The 15,907-nt window shown below is 39.4% G+C and overlaps 1 protein-coding gene across 6 annotated transcripts in view; it reads right to left on the bottom strand.

The window, feature by feature from the left end:
- Positions 1 to 15,907, bottom strand: part of LOC128738290 (lysophospholipid acyltransferase 6) — a 111,294-nt gene that overhangs the window by 2,066 nt on the left and 93,321 nt on the right. For all 6 annotated transcript variants that reach the window (XM_053833306.1, XM_053833307.1, XM_053833304.1 and 3 more), the window contains 3 exons: positions 1,108 to 1,331; positions 689 to 1,031; positions 153 to 291 (listed from right to left, as the gene is read on the bottom strand). In XM_053833306.1, coding sequence (XP_053689281.1) covers positions 153 to 291; positions 689 to 1,031; positions 1,108 to 1,331 — 706 coding nt within the window. The remainder of the gene's footprint in view (positions 1 to 152; positions 292 to 688; positions 1,032 to 1,107; positions 1,332 to 15,907) is intronic.

Genomic DNA, 15,907 nt, shown 5'->3' with positions numbered 1-15,907 from the left:
AGATTACACTGTCGGTACTATTTTATAGATCCCTCCCTCACAAGGCAAGTTCAATTATCCGACTTTGTAAAGCTAACATATGTTTCCCTTTAGGCCAATTAAAAGCGAAGTAATTATCCCATTTATTTCACACAAACGCAGCCAGGACTTACCTTTCATTGCCTTGATCGGGTATATAGTAGCAAACTTGACAAATATCAAAGCGCACACCAGGCTGGCGATTACTTTCTTCACGACCACCTTCACCGGTGACGGTTCGTGCACAATCTCCTTGTCGATGTCGTACTTTGCCTGTGTGTAAGAAAAACAAATGGAAACGGAAACTGAATGGATGTTTAAGCGAGAGCAAGCCAGTGGGATATAAGGACACATTCGAAAACATTCGCCATTCAGTCGGGCGGTGTTGTCTCGGGCTCGGACTCGGACTGCATCGCGATAATATGGATTATGCACCCGGGAGTAAGCAAGAAAGATATCCTCTTCGTTGTACAGCAGATAGGATAGCACACCGTAAACTTTATAAACATCATAAATTTATTAGCTAAGCTGTAATGGGACTCTCTCTCTCTTGGTTACTTCATTATTTATGAGACAGCAGCCAGCTCAGCCAGCTCAGCCAGCTAGCTGGCAAGCACTAGGAGCGCTATATCACTATTTGATTAGCGAAAGAGGATGTGTGCAAACTTACTTTAGATACCGCCGTCTGTTTCAGGATGTGGTAGCCCTCGATAAATTCGATGTAATCTTTGTAGAACACCAGCGGTCCGGCCATCAGGCCCTGGAAGTGTAGGGTGTAGGAGAAGAACTCGAGCGCCGAGGGCAGCTTGCGGATGGCATGCTGCTGCTGGCTGCGGGTGAGGTCTTTCATCTCGCGCGAGAAACCATCGTGGATGCTGAACGCCAGGCTGGTCACCTTTTGAGTGATGATCATCAGCGGACCGGTGATGTCCAGCGAGTACGAACCGTAGTCGTAGTACTGACGGTGCAGATGGATACAGGATAGGTACGCCAGGGCGACCACCATGACGATTCTACAATGATTTACGGATGTTCGTTTATTAGGAAAAAAGACAAATGTTATGATTAAGTGTCGACAGGACAACCTACCGTTGTACGAACTGCGGGCTCTGTGTGCGTATGACGACATAGCAAACGGCTGGAAGTCCTGCGATGTGAATGGCTTGCTGTCCGAAACAAAAATAGCCGAAGAAAAGACCGATAACCAGCCCGATGGCATGCCGGGTGCTGGCCGTCACCTTCGACGGGTGCAGATAGGAACGGAAGACCGATGCTAGGATCAGTGCCAGAAACTGCGTGATGAGGAAATTGACCTGTAAAGGAAGTAAGAAACAAAAAAAAACAATTAGCCAAAGAAGTATTAACATTAAACTTTAAGGGTTTAAACTTTGCAGTAACGTTTGCATTCTGCACAACAAAAATAAATGAAAGGTTCATTAACCCATAAAAATAAAAGTTTACCTCAATTTGAGAGTAAGTCTTAGGGTTATCACTTCAACGGAACGGGATCACAGCCACCAGTGTGCCCAGACATAAGCCAAAAGGTGGGGCGCACCTGACCTTTCAGAACAATGCTTTGGCCTGGAAAATCAATTATCACAAACATACCCGCCGATTAGGTTGAAAACTGCGGACTTTCAGTTGCGATTGGTTTAAAAAACAAAGTTGAAATTGGACTAGAAATTAGCTGGACTAGCTTGGAGCTGGACGTAAAATCGGGCCTGACATAGAGCATTAAATTAGTCTTGAATTCGGACATGGACACGAAATTAGGCGCGAAGTTTTATTGGAAATTAGCATTGCCATATTTCGTCTTACTCTCCCAGGCGTTTTACTTCATTTCTGTTTCTTTTTTTTCTCTTTTTAGTCCCGTTTTTCCACTTTTCCTCTCGTGTTTCTTGTTCCGTGTTTTCTGTTTCATTGTGCCGATTTTCTTCGTTTCTTGTTCCATTTTTTCATATTTTCAGACCAGTTCTTACGCGTTTTTCTCTCATTGTTTGTAATCTTCTTTCACGTTTTCCTTCTCTTCTCTTCCCTTTTTTTGGTTTTCAGTTTTCATCTTTGTCTAATTCTATTTATCTCCTTTCCTTCCCGTTTTCCGACATCGTTTGTTCTGCTTTTCTCTTTTAAATGCCTTGTCTTTTCTTTTTTTCAGTCACATTTATTCTGTTTTTGGCTTCCTTTTTTCCCTTTGCTCTCCGGGTTTCCTTTTTTATTCCCATTTTTTTCATCTTTTTTGATGATGATCGTTTTTTCTAGTTTTAACTTTGTCTCTGGCCTACTTTTCCTGTTTTTCTTTTCTTCTTTTTCTGTCCCATGTTCCCACCCCATTCCCATTTAGTCACATCTTTCTTCTTTCATATCTCGTTTGACCGTTTCCTCGTTTGAGTTTGAATTTTTCTCTATCGCTACTCTTCTTTCCCTTTTGGTTTCTCTTGTTTCTTGTTCCAGTTTTTCTATCTTGTCTCGTTCTCCCTTCTTTTCTTACTCATTTTTCCACTTTTTCTGTCACGTTTTTTTCCTGTTCTGCTCCGTCTACCCCCTATTTGTCTCGTTTTATTTCCTTTTTTCTGTCCGCATTTTCCACTTTCATTTCTTTTCCTGTCTCGTTTTCGCTCTTTTCAGTCCAGGTTTTTCTTTTGTTTTCCTCTTTTCAGTTCCATTTTTCTTCTATTTTTCTTCATTTTCAGGTACGTTTTCCTTTTCGTTTTTCTTTTCTGGTCTCGTTTTTTTGTTTTTATTGTTCCGTTAACTCCTTTTCTATTTTTTTTTCTTGGTTTATTCCGTTCTTGTTCTCATTTCGTCCTCCGTTTCTGTCACGATGTTTTTCTATTCCGTTTTATCCCGTGTATATTCCGTTTTCATTTTTTTACTCCATTTTGCTCTTCTTGCTTTATCTTCCCGTTTCTCAATTTTCCTACTCTCCTTTCTCTTTTTTTTTCCTTTCCATTTCCGTCTTTTCTGTCTCGGTTTTTCTCCTTTCTTGTTCCATTTTTCTTCTTTCCTGTCCACTGTGTCTTAATTTATTGAATTTATTTGTTTCCTTTATCGTTTTTCCTTTTTTTCCTTTTCGTTATTCTGTTTTTGGCTACCTTTCTTCCCTTTACTCTCCGGGTTTTCTTTTTTATCTCCCATTTTTCATCTCTTTCTCTCTTTTACATTTTTTTCTTATTTTTTTGTCTCGCGTTACTTCCCGTTTTCTTCGTTTCCTCTGTTGGTTTTCATTTTTCTCTTTCGCTATTCTTTTTCCTTTTGGTTTCTCTTGTTTCTTGTTCCGGTTTCGCTTTCTTGTCTCGTTCTCTTATCTGTTTTTCTAGTTCAGTTTCCTCTTTCGTTTCTTTTCCTGTCCAGTTTTTCGCTCTTTTCAGTCCTCATTTTCCTTTTGTTTTTATCTTTTTTCAACTTTGCTGCTCGTTTTTCAGCTTTTTTCCCTTTTCTCCTTTTTTGTTCAGTTTTTTCTTCTCTGTCCAGTTTGGCCTCATTTACTTTCTCAATTTCTTCTTTATTTGTCTTTCTTTGCTCTTCCTTTCTGCCTCTTTTTTCTCCAGTCTTCTCTTCTTCTACTACAAAAACTGTGTTCATGCCAACGTTCGGTTCTCTTCTCTTCCGTTTTTATTTGTCACAATATTTCTTTCGTTTGAATTTTTTATGTCATTTTTTTTCTTTTCTCACTCACCCGGGTTTTTTTTCTGTTTTTCTATCCCGTTTGAACAGTTTTTTCAGAAACTTTGTATTTATATTTTCATAAGAAACTGTTTGCTCGTACTACAGTGTACTGTTTGTTTCATTAGATATGAATTTTTAATATTAGGCAAACTGATTTTCTTTTAGAAGCCGCGCTTTTTCTTATTTTCTGTCACATTCACTATGTTTTTGTCTCCCATTTTTATACGACATTTTCCGTCCAGTGGTATATTTTTCTTTAATTCGTTTTTTCCTGTTTCTTATTTCTTCTTTTTCTATCCCGTTTTAATTTTTTCTCTACATTTTCCTCTTTTTCATATTCATTTTGGCGTCCTTTTTTCCTTTTGCTCCGGTTTTCCTGTTTTATATCTTTCATTATTTCATTTTCTCTCCAGTTTGCCCTTATCTTTGGTCCACTTTTCCTGTTTTCTTAACTTCTTTTTCTGTCCCATTTTCCCACCCCATTCCCATTTACCATTTCCATAATGTACCATCTTACTCCTTTTATATTCTGTTTGATATCTTATTCCCGTTTCCCTTGTTTCTTCTTTTCGCGCTATTCGTCTTTTCCTTCTGAATTCTCTTGCTTCTTGTTTTGTTTCCCTTTCTTGTCTCGTTTTCCCTCTTTTTCTTTCCCATTTTGTCCTCTTTTCTGTCTCGTCTTCCCTCTATTTGTCCCGTTTCTCTCCATTTTTCTTTCCGGTTTTCCTTGTTGCTACCCGTTGTGTCCTATTTCCGTTTTTTAAATGTACTATTTTTTTGCTATTTTCAACCCTGATTTTTTTCTGATATTTCTCTTTTTTTCATTTTTTCTTCATTTTCAGGCACGTTTTTCTTCATTTCCATTCACGTTTTTTTGTTGTCCTGTTGATTCCTTTTCAATTTTTTCGTTTTCGTCTAATCCGTTCCTCTTTTTTTATGTCCTGGTTTTCTTCCACTCTTGTTCTGGTTTTCTTTTCCTTTTTTCAGTTTATATCCATTTTCCCCTTTCTTACTCTCGTTTCTCAGTTCTTTTGCTTTCGAATATATTCTTTTTTTGTCTTTTTCTGTCCCGTTTTTTTCCTTTTTGTTTCTTTTTAGCTCCTTTTATGTCAAATTTGCCCTTGTTTTTTCTTCTTTTCTCTTCCGTTTTCCCTCTTTTTCTTTATTTCTCTTCCGTTCTCCTTCTTTTTCTTCTTTTAATATCCCGTTTTCTCTTCTATTCTGTAGCAATTTCGACTTAGGACTGCGATTACGACTCTAGTTACCGTTACGGAACTATGAAACGTTTTGAACCCTAACAGCTACGCTAATTACGATTGAATTTTCATGGTTTAGATACTGATCGACTCGCAACAGATATAGCTATTATGTGGCTTCTATTATAATTTTGGTTTTTAATCGCTAATTGGTGAAAATTAACAAAAAGTTTCAGGTCAAATTTTCCCATACATTTTCTTTGTGATCCCTTGCTTCACAGGTAGGGACGACAGTTAAATATATCATCTGTTTCCTGTGATTTCGATTACTTTCCTTTTAGAGAAAAAGTGATCGAGTCTCCTCGTCCCAACGGTTCAGAGTTTTTGCGTATGAAGATTTAATCCTAGACTATTTGAAGTCTATGTTGGGGAAGTGCACCAGAAAAAATGACAAAATCTCCCTATCCCAACAGGTCGAAGATTCTGCACGACGATCATGCCTAGGTCAATTTAATATCTGCTGTGTTGAGAGGAAGTGCGCTGCAGCTGTACTGTTCGGTAGAATATGAATCTATATGTTCATATCTATGAATACGCATGTTTGCCATTTCATTAGAAGAACAATACAACGAGAATATGTTGTGTCGTGGCAAAGATGCGCATTTGAAAAAAAAGGAATTAAGTTAGTAAAATGTTTTGGTAATAAAAACAATCCCTGATTTCTGTAAGGCAACAGGACAGGACACATTTTTTTGAAAACTATGCAAAAACTTGGACAGCAAGGGTTATGCAACTTATAACTGGACTTGGACTTGAAACTTGACATAGGTAAATTAAATTAAAAACTGCGGACCTCTGGGTTACAGAAATTGTTTTGATTTAAATTAAATTTTAAATTTAAAGAAGGAGAGGCACCTGCCCCAGCGTGACACAGCCTGGGCACGTCAGTGGTTAACAACTGGTTAACTTAACTGAATCATAGCTTTCACCGAGGGTAGATGAACACCAAAAGAGGTGTGAAAGGTTTGAGCGACTTGATGATAAGAAAATAGGAGCAGGATCCTAGCAGGAGTTCGTGAACTGAAATCAGTCTGTCAGATTGTTTGTTGTTCGAAAGCTCCGTTTTCTAGGAGGATGCTATGTGGGGTTATCAACAGAAGTCACGTCCCCGGACAAGCAGAGCGAAACGAAAACGAGCATGCATCGAAATCGCAAGCTGGCAATCTCACTCGCCGCCGCCAGACGAGACTGGAGAATTTATGGAGCAGCACAATTTATAGCAGGGACCTCACCATACTATACGTCGGTCGGTCGGTAGGTCGATTGTCACTGTTTTTACAATCGTGCACAATGATAGAGTTTAAAGCCTGAATGACTTGCAAATTGATAGCAATTGGACGCGAGTTGCCCTTTTGCTGCATGCAATTGCGCTTAGGAGACAGAAAAGTATTCGGTTGAATTTTTGTACGAAATTAAATGCGCTGATAAGCATTTGTCTTGTTTGCAAATTGAACGAATCCTGCATGCAAAACTATGGGCTAATTTGAATGAACATTCACAACAAATCGATGCCACACCAATCACAACGAAAGGACGGATAAATCTACTTCCACCATTTCTGAACCATTTAGGAAAATTGTTGGACCTCGAGGAGTGTGACTAATGAACAATCTGCCCAACCCAACAGGATTTATTCATCTGTTGAAACTTTCCATTGCCTACTCCTCGTAGGTTTCCCACTAGATTGGTACGACGGAAACACCAAGCTGCTTAGAAGCGGTGTATTTGATAAATGACAAACTGTCGATGGCAAACAACGAGCTAGAGCGCCATCGCACATATAAGACATAGTGCCAGTGGTCCACTTTCAACGATTTTTTTTCCTCGCACATAACGACACCACTGCTAGGTATAAAACAAATTGCTTTCTCTAATGTGATTATTAATCACGGAGGTCGTTTATCGCGAAGTTTATCTACGGATACGGAAAGTGCATTGGCGGTTACGTATAACGTTCACATTCTAGGGCGTTTCGAAGGTTGTGTCGGGCTAACAATGAAAACTACAAAAAAAAACTACAAACCGACCCGGAAGAACTCTAGCAAAATGCTAACGAATCATTAGCAATAGTACTTAATTGGTTAATTTTCAGAATTTGGGACGAGGAGAAACTACCGGAAAGTGGGTGGAAGGTGTGGTTTGTCCCATTTGCGAGCGATCGACTCGGTGGCAGTAATTACCGCGACATAACGCTGAATGCTACCTTGTATGATCAGAGCACTTTGTCTCTGCCAGAGTCCCTCCCCGTTATGTTGTCAGTTCCTAATAACCACTTTAAGGCTTTAAGAGGCCCCGTGCTACTACGGGTCAAATTTTCACCTCCGATAAATCCTCCAGAAATGTCTGTATTACAACGTGGCCACGCACCATATTTTCCTGGATTTCAAAGCAGCATACGATACAGTAGAACGCGGACACGGACAGACTGACGGGGCTAATCAAAGTGCTACGTACGTGTTTCGACACTGTCTTGTCTGTTATTTAACATTGCTATTGAAAATGTGACCTAGCGGGCTGGTACTGAATAGCCGAATAACAAATAACCGAAATCCGAAACCGAAATCGCCGGTGATCCGCCGTCGGAAGCGCCCCCCGCAGAAACCTGTTCTACATTTAGGAGCATGCATTTTCCTAGGTTTATTGACTAGTAGGTATTATCCCTTAGTTGAGTCCAAACGAGCGGCAACGAATAAGGACAGAGTGTATCCAAAATTTACGCAGGTTGAAGGCCGTGAATATTTTTGGAAGAATATGATATACGGCCATTCGTATTTCGGCCACTTGCAATTCGACCATTAGGTATATTTTTTCAGTTTTCTCCACGTTTCCTCGTTCATTTTGACAAATTAGTTGTTTATGCTTTCTTAACCCTCTTTTAGGGCTCCAGAGTCGCATACGATAGGGGGTAGAGTGTTAGATATGAAAAACGAAAAAGAGAAATTGGACTTTTTCTTACCTGGCGCTCCTCCAGATAATCATTTTTGCATGAACATCAGAACTTAAGGTTGTTTTGAGTGTACTGATGTGTCATGATAAAATAATCATTAACTTGATCACATCGTTTTTACGATGTTGCCCGTTAGAGGTTACCCCTCTAAAAGTGTATGATTTCTTTTCCGGGAATGTACGGGTTTAAAAGAATTTCGTGGCATTTTATGACAGACAAATACACCTTACAGCAGTAAGTCATAAAATTTTGTAAAACTTTCGTTAAGTTTTAAGGAATCTGTATAACGACGCTAATAAACGATAATTAAAACCGCCCGGTGTATAACTCTTATTGCTAACGCAGTTTTATGAGTGTATCTTCAAGTCTGAATTTTTAAAGTATGTATAAATGTGTGTCAAATTTATGAGATACTAGCTGACCCGACAAACTTCGTATTGCCACAAATTAACCTGTGTTGTGCATAAATCATGAATCTCGGATGATCTTTGTCACAATCTCGAGTTTTGCAAGTTTCTGCGGAGTTCAACCTTAGATGATTCATTTTAGCAGTTACGTAACTATGAAAGCATCCCAGGTAACCAATAAGCATCACCAATGCTATTCAAACGTAAGCCAATAAGCATTTAAGTCGCCTTAAATGCTACTTAAATGCTATTTTGGCAAAATATACAGCTACTTTACTGATAACCTTCTAATAGTGCTGACAATGCTAATTTACAGCTAATTACCGACACGAAGAATTTGTATACAATTTTGGATGCCAATTTACAACACCTATGCAGTCAAAAAGCTAATATACAACAACGTGCAGTATAAAATGCCAGAAACGCGGATTTGCTGCTTATTTTAATGCGTATTAGTTACCAGGAATGGGTAGTTTAATATACAAATTTGCAATTTTCCCTCACACTAAAGTAGAAAACAACTCCTCTGTCCCCTCATTGCATAGCCAGAAAGCGAATAGTAATATTCGCCATGATTGTACAACATTTCGCCGAATATCATTTTGCGAAAAACCTTAAGCGGAATGTACCATTTCACGGAAAACTTGTTTGTAGAAAGTACCATTTCGCGATCCTCTCCTTACTCGCTGTCGCTCGTTCTAGGAAACCCAGGTAGACCTAGGAAAACAAATAAGCCTAGACAGTAGTGATTTCTGCGGGGCGTTGCCTCCCCCCAGTGGGCGGCGCTTCCGACGGTGGGTCGCCGGCAACACTCACGGCCGTCTCGTCCTGAATGATCTAGTGTTACTATAGATAGTTTTTGTGGACTTGTTATTGACTAATGTTTTATGGAAGAGTCTCGAATTTCTCGAGTTCGATTAGTTTTTGAGTTTCGCAAAAAATTCTGTTTTATTTGTATGAGAGTCCATATCCCCCTACCACAGGGGTAAGAGGTCTCTAACTATCATAAAATAAATTCGCCAAATTTGGTTCCATTTGCTTGATCAGTTCTCAAGTTATAAGGAAATTTGAATTTTATTTGTATGGGATCCCCCCCTCCTAAACAGGGAAGGGGTCTTAATCCATCATAGAAAACATTTCTGCCCCCTAAAAGCCCCACATGCCAAATTTGGTTCCATTTGCTTGATTAGTTCTCGAGTTATGAGGATGTTTGATTTCATTTGTATGGAAGCCCCCCCTCATAAAGGGGAGAGGAGTCATAATTCCCCTTCTAAAGCGGGGAGGGGTCTCAATGTACCATAGAATAAATTCTTGTCACCAAAAACACCCACATGCCAAATTTTGTTCTATTTGCTTGATTAGTTCTCGAGTTATGCAGAATTTTGTGTTTCATTGGTATGGGAGCCCCCCCTCTTAGTGGGGGGAGGGGTCTCTAACCATCACTAAAACCTTTCCTGGCCCCAAAAACCTCCACATGCAAATTTTCACGCCGATTGGTTCAGTAGTTTTAGATTCTATAAGGAACATCCCGACAGAAATCCATTTTTATATATAAGACTAGCTGACCCGACAAACTTCGTATTGCCACAAATTAAACTATTTTGTGCATAAATCGTGAATCCCGGATGACCTTTGTCAGAATCTCGAGTATTGCAAGTTTCTGAGGAGTTCATGGGTGTTTTAATATACAAATTTTCCTCACAGTAAAGTTGAAAACAACTCCCCCCATCGCTCAGCCTGATAAAATAAAGCGGATAGCATTTAAATATTCGCCATCATTACGAACCATTTCGCCGAATACTATTTTGCGGAACACCAATTCTCGGTTGACCATAACGCGGAATATAGAGTTTCGCAGAATACCATTTCGCGAAAAACCTTACGCGGGATGTACCATTTCACGGAAAATCTTTTCGTAAAAAGTACCATTTCGCAGCGGTGACCCAACTGAAGGAAAGTAATAGAGGTCAGTAGATCTAGGAAAATAAATAAACCTAGATAGAGGTGATCTCTATGGGGGGCTGTCCCCCGGGGTGGCCGGCGCTTCCGACGGGAGGTCGCCGGCAACACTCGCGGCCTATGGCCGACTCGCGCTGAATTATATAATGTTACTATTGATAGCTTTTGGTGGTCTTGTTATTGATTAATGTTTTATGAGTCTAAAATTTCTCGAATTTGATTAGGTTTTGAGTTAATGTAAGGGGTCCTAATTCATCATAGAAAAAATTCATGCCTCCAAAAACACCCACATGCCAAATATGGTTCCATTTGATTAATTAGTTCTCGAGTTATGAGGAAATTTGTATTTCATTTGTATAGCAGCCCTCCTCCTAAGGTGGGGAGAGGTTTCACCATAGAGAAAATTCTTGTCTCCAAAAACACCCACATGTCAAATTTGGTTCCATTTGCTTGATTAGTTCTGGAGTTATGCAGAAATTTGTGTTTCATTTGTATGGGAGCCCCCCCCCCCTCCCCTCTTAGTGGGGGGAGGGGTCTCTAACCATCATAAGAACCTTCCCTGGCCCCAAAAACCCCTATATGCAAATTTTCACGCCGATCGGTTCTGTAGTTTTCGATTCTATAAGGAACATTCGGGCAGACAGACAGAAATCCATTTTCATAGGTATAGATTTACCTAAAAATAAAAAAATAAGAAAACTTATCCAATTTAATTCTACTATGTGTATTTTATTCAATGACAGATACGTATTTCACCTACGACTTGCAGCCTTCCTCAGTGTCTGTGTTCGAAAACAGACACTGAGGAAGCCTGCAAGTCGTAGGCGAAATACGTATCTGTCATTGAATAAAATACACATAGTAGAATTAAATTGGATAAGTTTTCTTATTTTTTTATTTTTAGGTTTCGTATTCTACTAAGACGCTCCAAAAACTTCAGTAGGTATAGATTGATCAAAGGTTACGATTTTTTCACCAAACGATTTTCTTGTCAAAATTATTAGGAAAGTTGATTTTCAAAATGAGCTTTCACCGAATGTTAGATGCAAATAAACATTTTCTATGGGTTTCGAGTTTCGTAGCATTGATAGAAACTTACTACACTCAATAAATGAATAAAATTGGGTCTTTATAATACAAATTGCCGATAAATTCGTAAGTTCAATAATTGGAACAACGTACGGCACTCCTTCCAATTTTGCTGCAGTTTTTCCAGTTCTAGTTTTTCTTGTGCTAACTCCTGTTTTTCTGCAACGCTCATTTGCCAGTTCACTTATCTGCGGTGTTGCTTTTTGTTTATCAACGCACGCGGTGAGAGCCGTAGTTTTTCGTATCGCGATTTTCCCGTTTTTCAACGTTTATTGCGAGGTTTCCAGGTCCATAATGGATGCTAAGGGTATCCTAAAAGATGTAGATGTAATGGCTTTGTCCACAAATAAAAAAAACTTGGCAATAACGCCAATGTAATGATGAGGAGAACTCAAAACAAAAGCTATGCAACAATTGGCCGTGAGGTGTGCAATAAGATTTGAAGGTTATTTTGGTGTTCAATAATTGGGTGCAGAGTTGCTATGCAAAAAACGTGTTTTACACCTTTTTTGTAAGGAATTACACAAAAATTGCTATGGGAACTAAGCGATTTTGCCAAAAGAAACCTGCTTTGTTCAAAATGATTGGCAATTGACCTATCTACTAACATAAAAATAAGGACGTGTATCGAGCCTTTAGCGAACGCGAAACCCATAAAACCTCTGCTTGCAGTACTCTCATTTGGGTGGGTGAGGACAAGCGGAACCCATACAAGTTTATAGTACTCGACTTAAGCTTTAAGATAAAACACTGATTTCATAAATCCACTTGCCCCATTTTACCCCATGGGCTCGTGAAGCTACGGAAATTTATAGTTTGAATATATGATAACTTCGAAAGTAAAAGTCCCAGAGATTTGCGGTCTTCTGCAAAAACGTGTGTTTTGTGAATTTCGAAAATTGCCTAGAACATTGTATATTAGCAAAATATAGTTGTACAAAACCTAAGAATGAAAAACTAATTTTTAAAGAAATTACAAAGAATATGTCCTATACTTCAGCACTCGATAAAGATGGAAATTTTATTTCTTCACCAAAGTTGCTTGTTTTTACAATATTTCAAACTTTGCCGAAGAAACTATGTCTATATTTCCTAACACAAAAAAGTTATTTTTTTATTTTTTCATTATAAAGGGTCTATAAATAAATCAATAATAATAATTTTCATTATAGTGAGCAATGACTAACTTTTGACAGTTTTTGATTAAGGGGGATATTCATACGAACAAAAGTGCTCAAGACCAAAAATGATAAAATGAAAGCAAAAGACATTTAGAAAAAAGTTCTGCTTTTCGCCCTTTTGGACCACTGTGCGAGGGTTTGAAAAACCAGGTACAATTTAGGATCGTCGGCATATACCAATTTGCAGCCAGATTCGAATAACAGGGTGACGACGTTAAAAACAGCATGAATAACAGGGGCCCCATGTTGCTTGCCTACGGAACTCCTGAATTATTAGTAAATTCCAAAGACATACATGCACCGAGCTTAACGCATACCATTTTTCCGCATAGATACGAACTCAACCATTCAACGAATCGACAAGAAGCACCAGATCGCATAGAAGGATCTTGTGATCAATAGGATCGAAAGTTGCTTTTAGATCAGTGTAAACGACATCAATTTGTGCCTTTTCCTCCATATGCGACACCCAAGTAGCACACTTTTGTCACTTCTGGTTGCTGCAACCTATTTATGACTGAAATCAGTCATTAATCGGTTACCAGTTTATAACAACTGTGCTAGTAAGGTATACACGACGAAGTAAATTGCAGCAAGTAAGTACAAACGGAGCGACCTGGGGCGAATCCATGTTGAGAGGTAGAGATTTCAATGGAGACAAGTTTTTGATACACCACGTGCCCTTCCGGCTCTATACTGCTAGACCCTCTGTTAGTTTAAACGTAAATCATTGACCCACTTGACAAAATTGACCGAACCGCCTAGTTATTTTGTTTCGCTAGGAAAAACGATAAAATAAGGAATAGCGTAACAATCTTTCCTGCAACCATAATAATCCCAATATGTGGTTTGTTGAAGCAATAAGTCACAGTGCTCACTGCAGCAAAACTTGTCGATATTGAAAATTGATGGAGCAAAAATAGCTCCCCCACAACTTAATTTGCTCAATTTGCACGTGGCAAATCCCCTTTACTTTCTACCATGTATCGATCCGGTTCATCCGGTGGGTGCGCTACCAACCAATAGCCATAGTGCAGCAGCATCATGGATAAAACTGCCAAAAGGGCACCCTTCTGCTGCTTGCTCTTGGGCGACGGATGACGTCCCCCACTAAGAAACAAGTGAGCGAGAAACTGTACTAGTTGTGAGTGGCAAGTGGATTAAAAAATTACCCCTCATCATGATTGTTTGTTCTACTTTACGATTATTGGTGCGAGAAAGGGTGGCGGCTCGACTGGCGCAAAAACTTGATGCCGAACAAGTGAGCCTGTGAATGACGACGATGGCTGGCTGGTGCTGGGGCTGCCACTGTGTAGTAACGTACAAGATAACGGACCAAGAGTACGTCAAGCTGTGTGCGAGACGGTCGGTGTCTGTGGGGGAAAACTTTCCCATACAATTTTGCTTCCTCACTTGGAGGAATTTCTCATCCCATCCATAGGAGGGGTGTACGCACTTTCCCGGAAAAACGCTCAACTTTTCCGCTGAAATTATTTCGAGTGATAGTTTGGCAGTTTGAGCCGCGCTTGTGTCAGGATTTTTGTGAGCATGAATAGCGCCCAGCTACTAGGTACATATATAGTACCAACACAAACTTTAATTGAAACAAGTTTGCTCTCATACTCGTATCAAGTAACGCGAGAAGTCAGTCAAGCATGCATGCACGATAAAAGAGGGTTTGAAAATCACGGCTATCGCCTTTTCCGAACGCTTCCTAAAGGCTTTAATTATCTGAACTTACGACCGAGCGCAATTATTCATCACGTGTAGGTACGGGGCCGGCCGTGGTTGCATGTTGATCGTGACATTGAACGTCGCCAGCGAGCGGTTAAATTATTCCGAAGAATAAATTGATCAAAAAGGTAAATTTACTGATTGCCGAGTGCAGACGTCAACGAATGGTGGTGACCTTTCGAATTTGTTCCTTTCATTGCAATTGAAGTCGCGGTTTAAAATTTCTCAATAAGTACTCGGTAACAGAGCCAGAGCTCGACACAATCATTATTGTAATAATAAATCGCAGGATTTACTCAGGATATGAAATTACCACCCATCCCCATATGGGAATTGAATCGTTCTTTCCGCAGCAGGTATTCATTTCATTAATTTTCCGGTGTAGCCCTTTAAATGCGGATGTATACAATCGAAGACAAATTCTTTGAACTTTTATTTTCGTTGACATTAACTGTCACACAATTTCAAGAACTGTTGCAATGAACACCATGTTTTCCCAGAATTTCGGTTTTTGAGCAGTCTGTCCTGAGTAGTGGGATGATGCCGGCTAATGAGAAAATGGAATACATTTTGTTTGCGAACTGAAATAAACAAGCAAACCACCCGACAATAATACCATGGATTGGGTGGTGGTGGTGGGGTGATGTACCCATAAACCCCAGTGCCATTTTTTTGCGCTTTCGTTGCCGGTCTCAGCCGCTGTCACGCTATCAGGCTTCACATCATCATCATCATCGGGCGTGGGGAGCAAGAGATGGGGTGCGATAAAATACGCTTCTCTGACACTTCGCAGCAGCACCAACAGCACCGCCAGTGCACTGAGTTCGAATTTATTTACATTTGAGGGATTTATTATTTTTGTTCGGTGCATTCTAAAGTTATTACCAATGTAAATAAAAACACTAGGTGATTTCGACACGCTCGAGCAACAGCTGTGGTTGTTGGTTTGCATCGTGAAGTGCATTTACTGGATGCAACCGACCGATGCGTCGCCGGTGTCCGTTCAGTGCACAGAGCAAAAAATTATTTTGCTGTGTTTTTTTTGACGTCGTTTGTAATGACATTTATTGCGCACCCGGGGTGCGCCTTTTGACCACGATAAGCACGCTAATTTTGGACATATCAAGTATTACTGATCGTAAAAAAAATGACTGACAACTTCGGTACCGGCGAAGGTTATCAGTGCCAGCTTGCACCGGGTTGGCATATTGAGTGATTAAGCCAGTCAGGTGGTACCTCACGCCTGAGAGATAAGATTTGTTTGGCAATTTAAGGTATTTATGGGGACTCACAAGTTATGATAACTTTTCAGAAAAGAATTTCCCATGATTTTAGATTTGACAGTAATTCACTTGATATTCTGCATAGTTGTACAAAGTTATTCACTTAGTATCCCGATCAGGAGGACCTAACAAAATTATAACAGATCTTGTTATTTTGTTATCAAATTTTCTAACAACAGTTGTTATTAATTTGATATATTTGAACATATTATAACAACCGTTGGTATAAATTAGCCTCCATTAAGTGGTTAAAATATCAAAAATTATAACTAAACTGCCTTAAATTAATACCTGATTCATAACAAACCATGTAATGATTTTATCTTAAATGTAACACATTGCGTTAAAGGTTAATTGTCCACATTTC

The sequence above is a fragment of the Sabethes cyaneus genome, chromosome 2 (genome assembly GCF_943734655.1).
Source record: "Sabethes cyaneus chromosome 2, idSabCyanKW18_F2, whole genome shotgun sequence".
Classification (NCBI taxonomy): domain Eukaryota; kingdom Metazoa; phylum Arthropoda; class Insecta; order Diptera; family Culicidae; genus Sabethes; species Sabethes cyaneus.
This window is presented reverse-complemented; position numbering and strand designations above follow the sequence as displayed.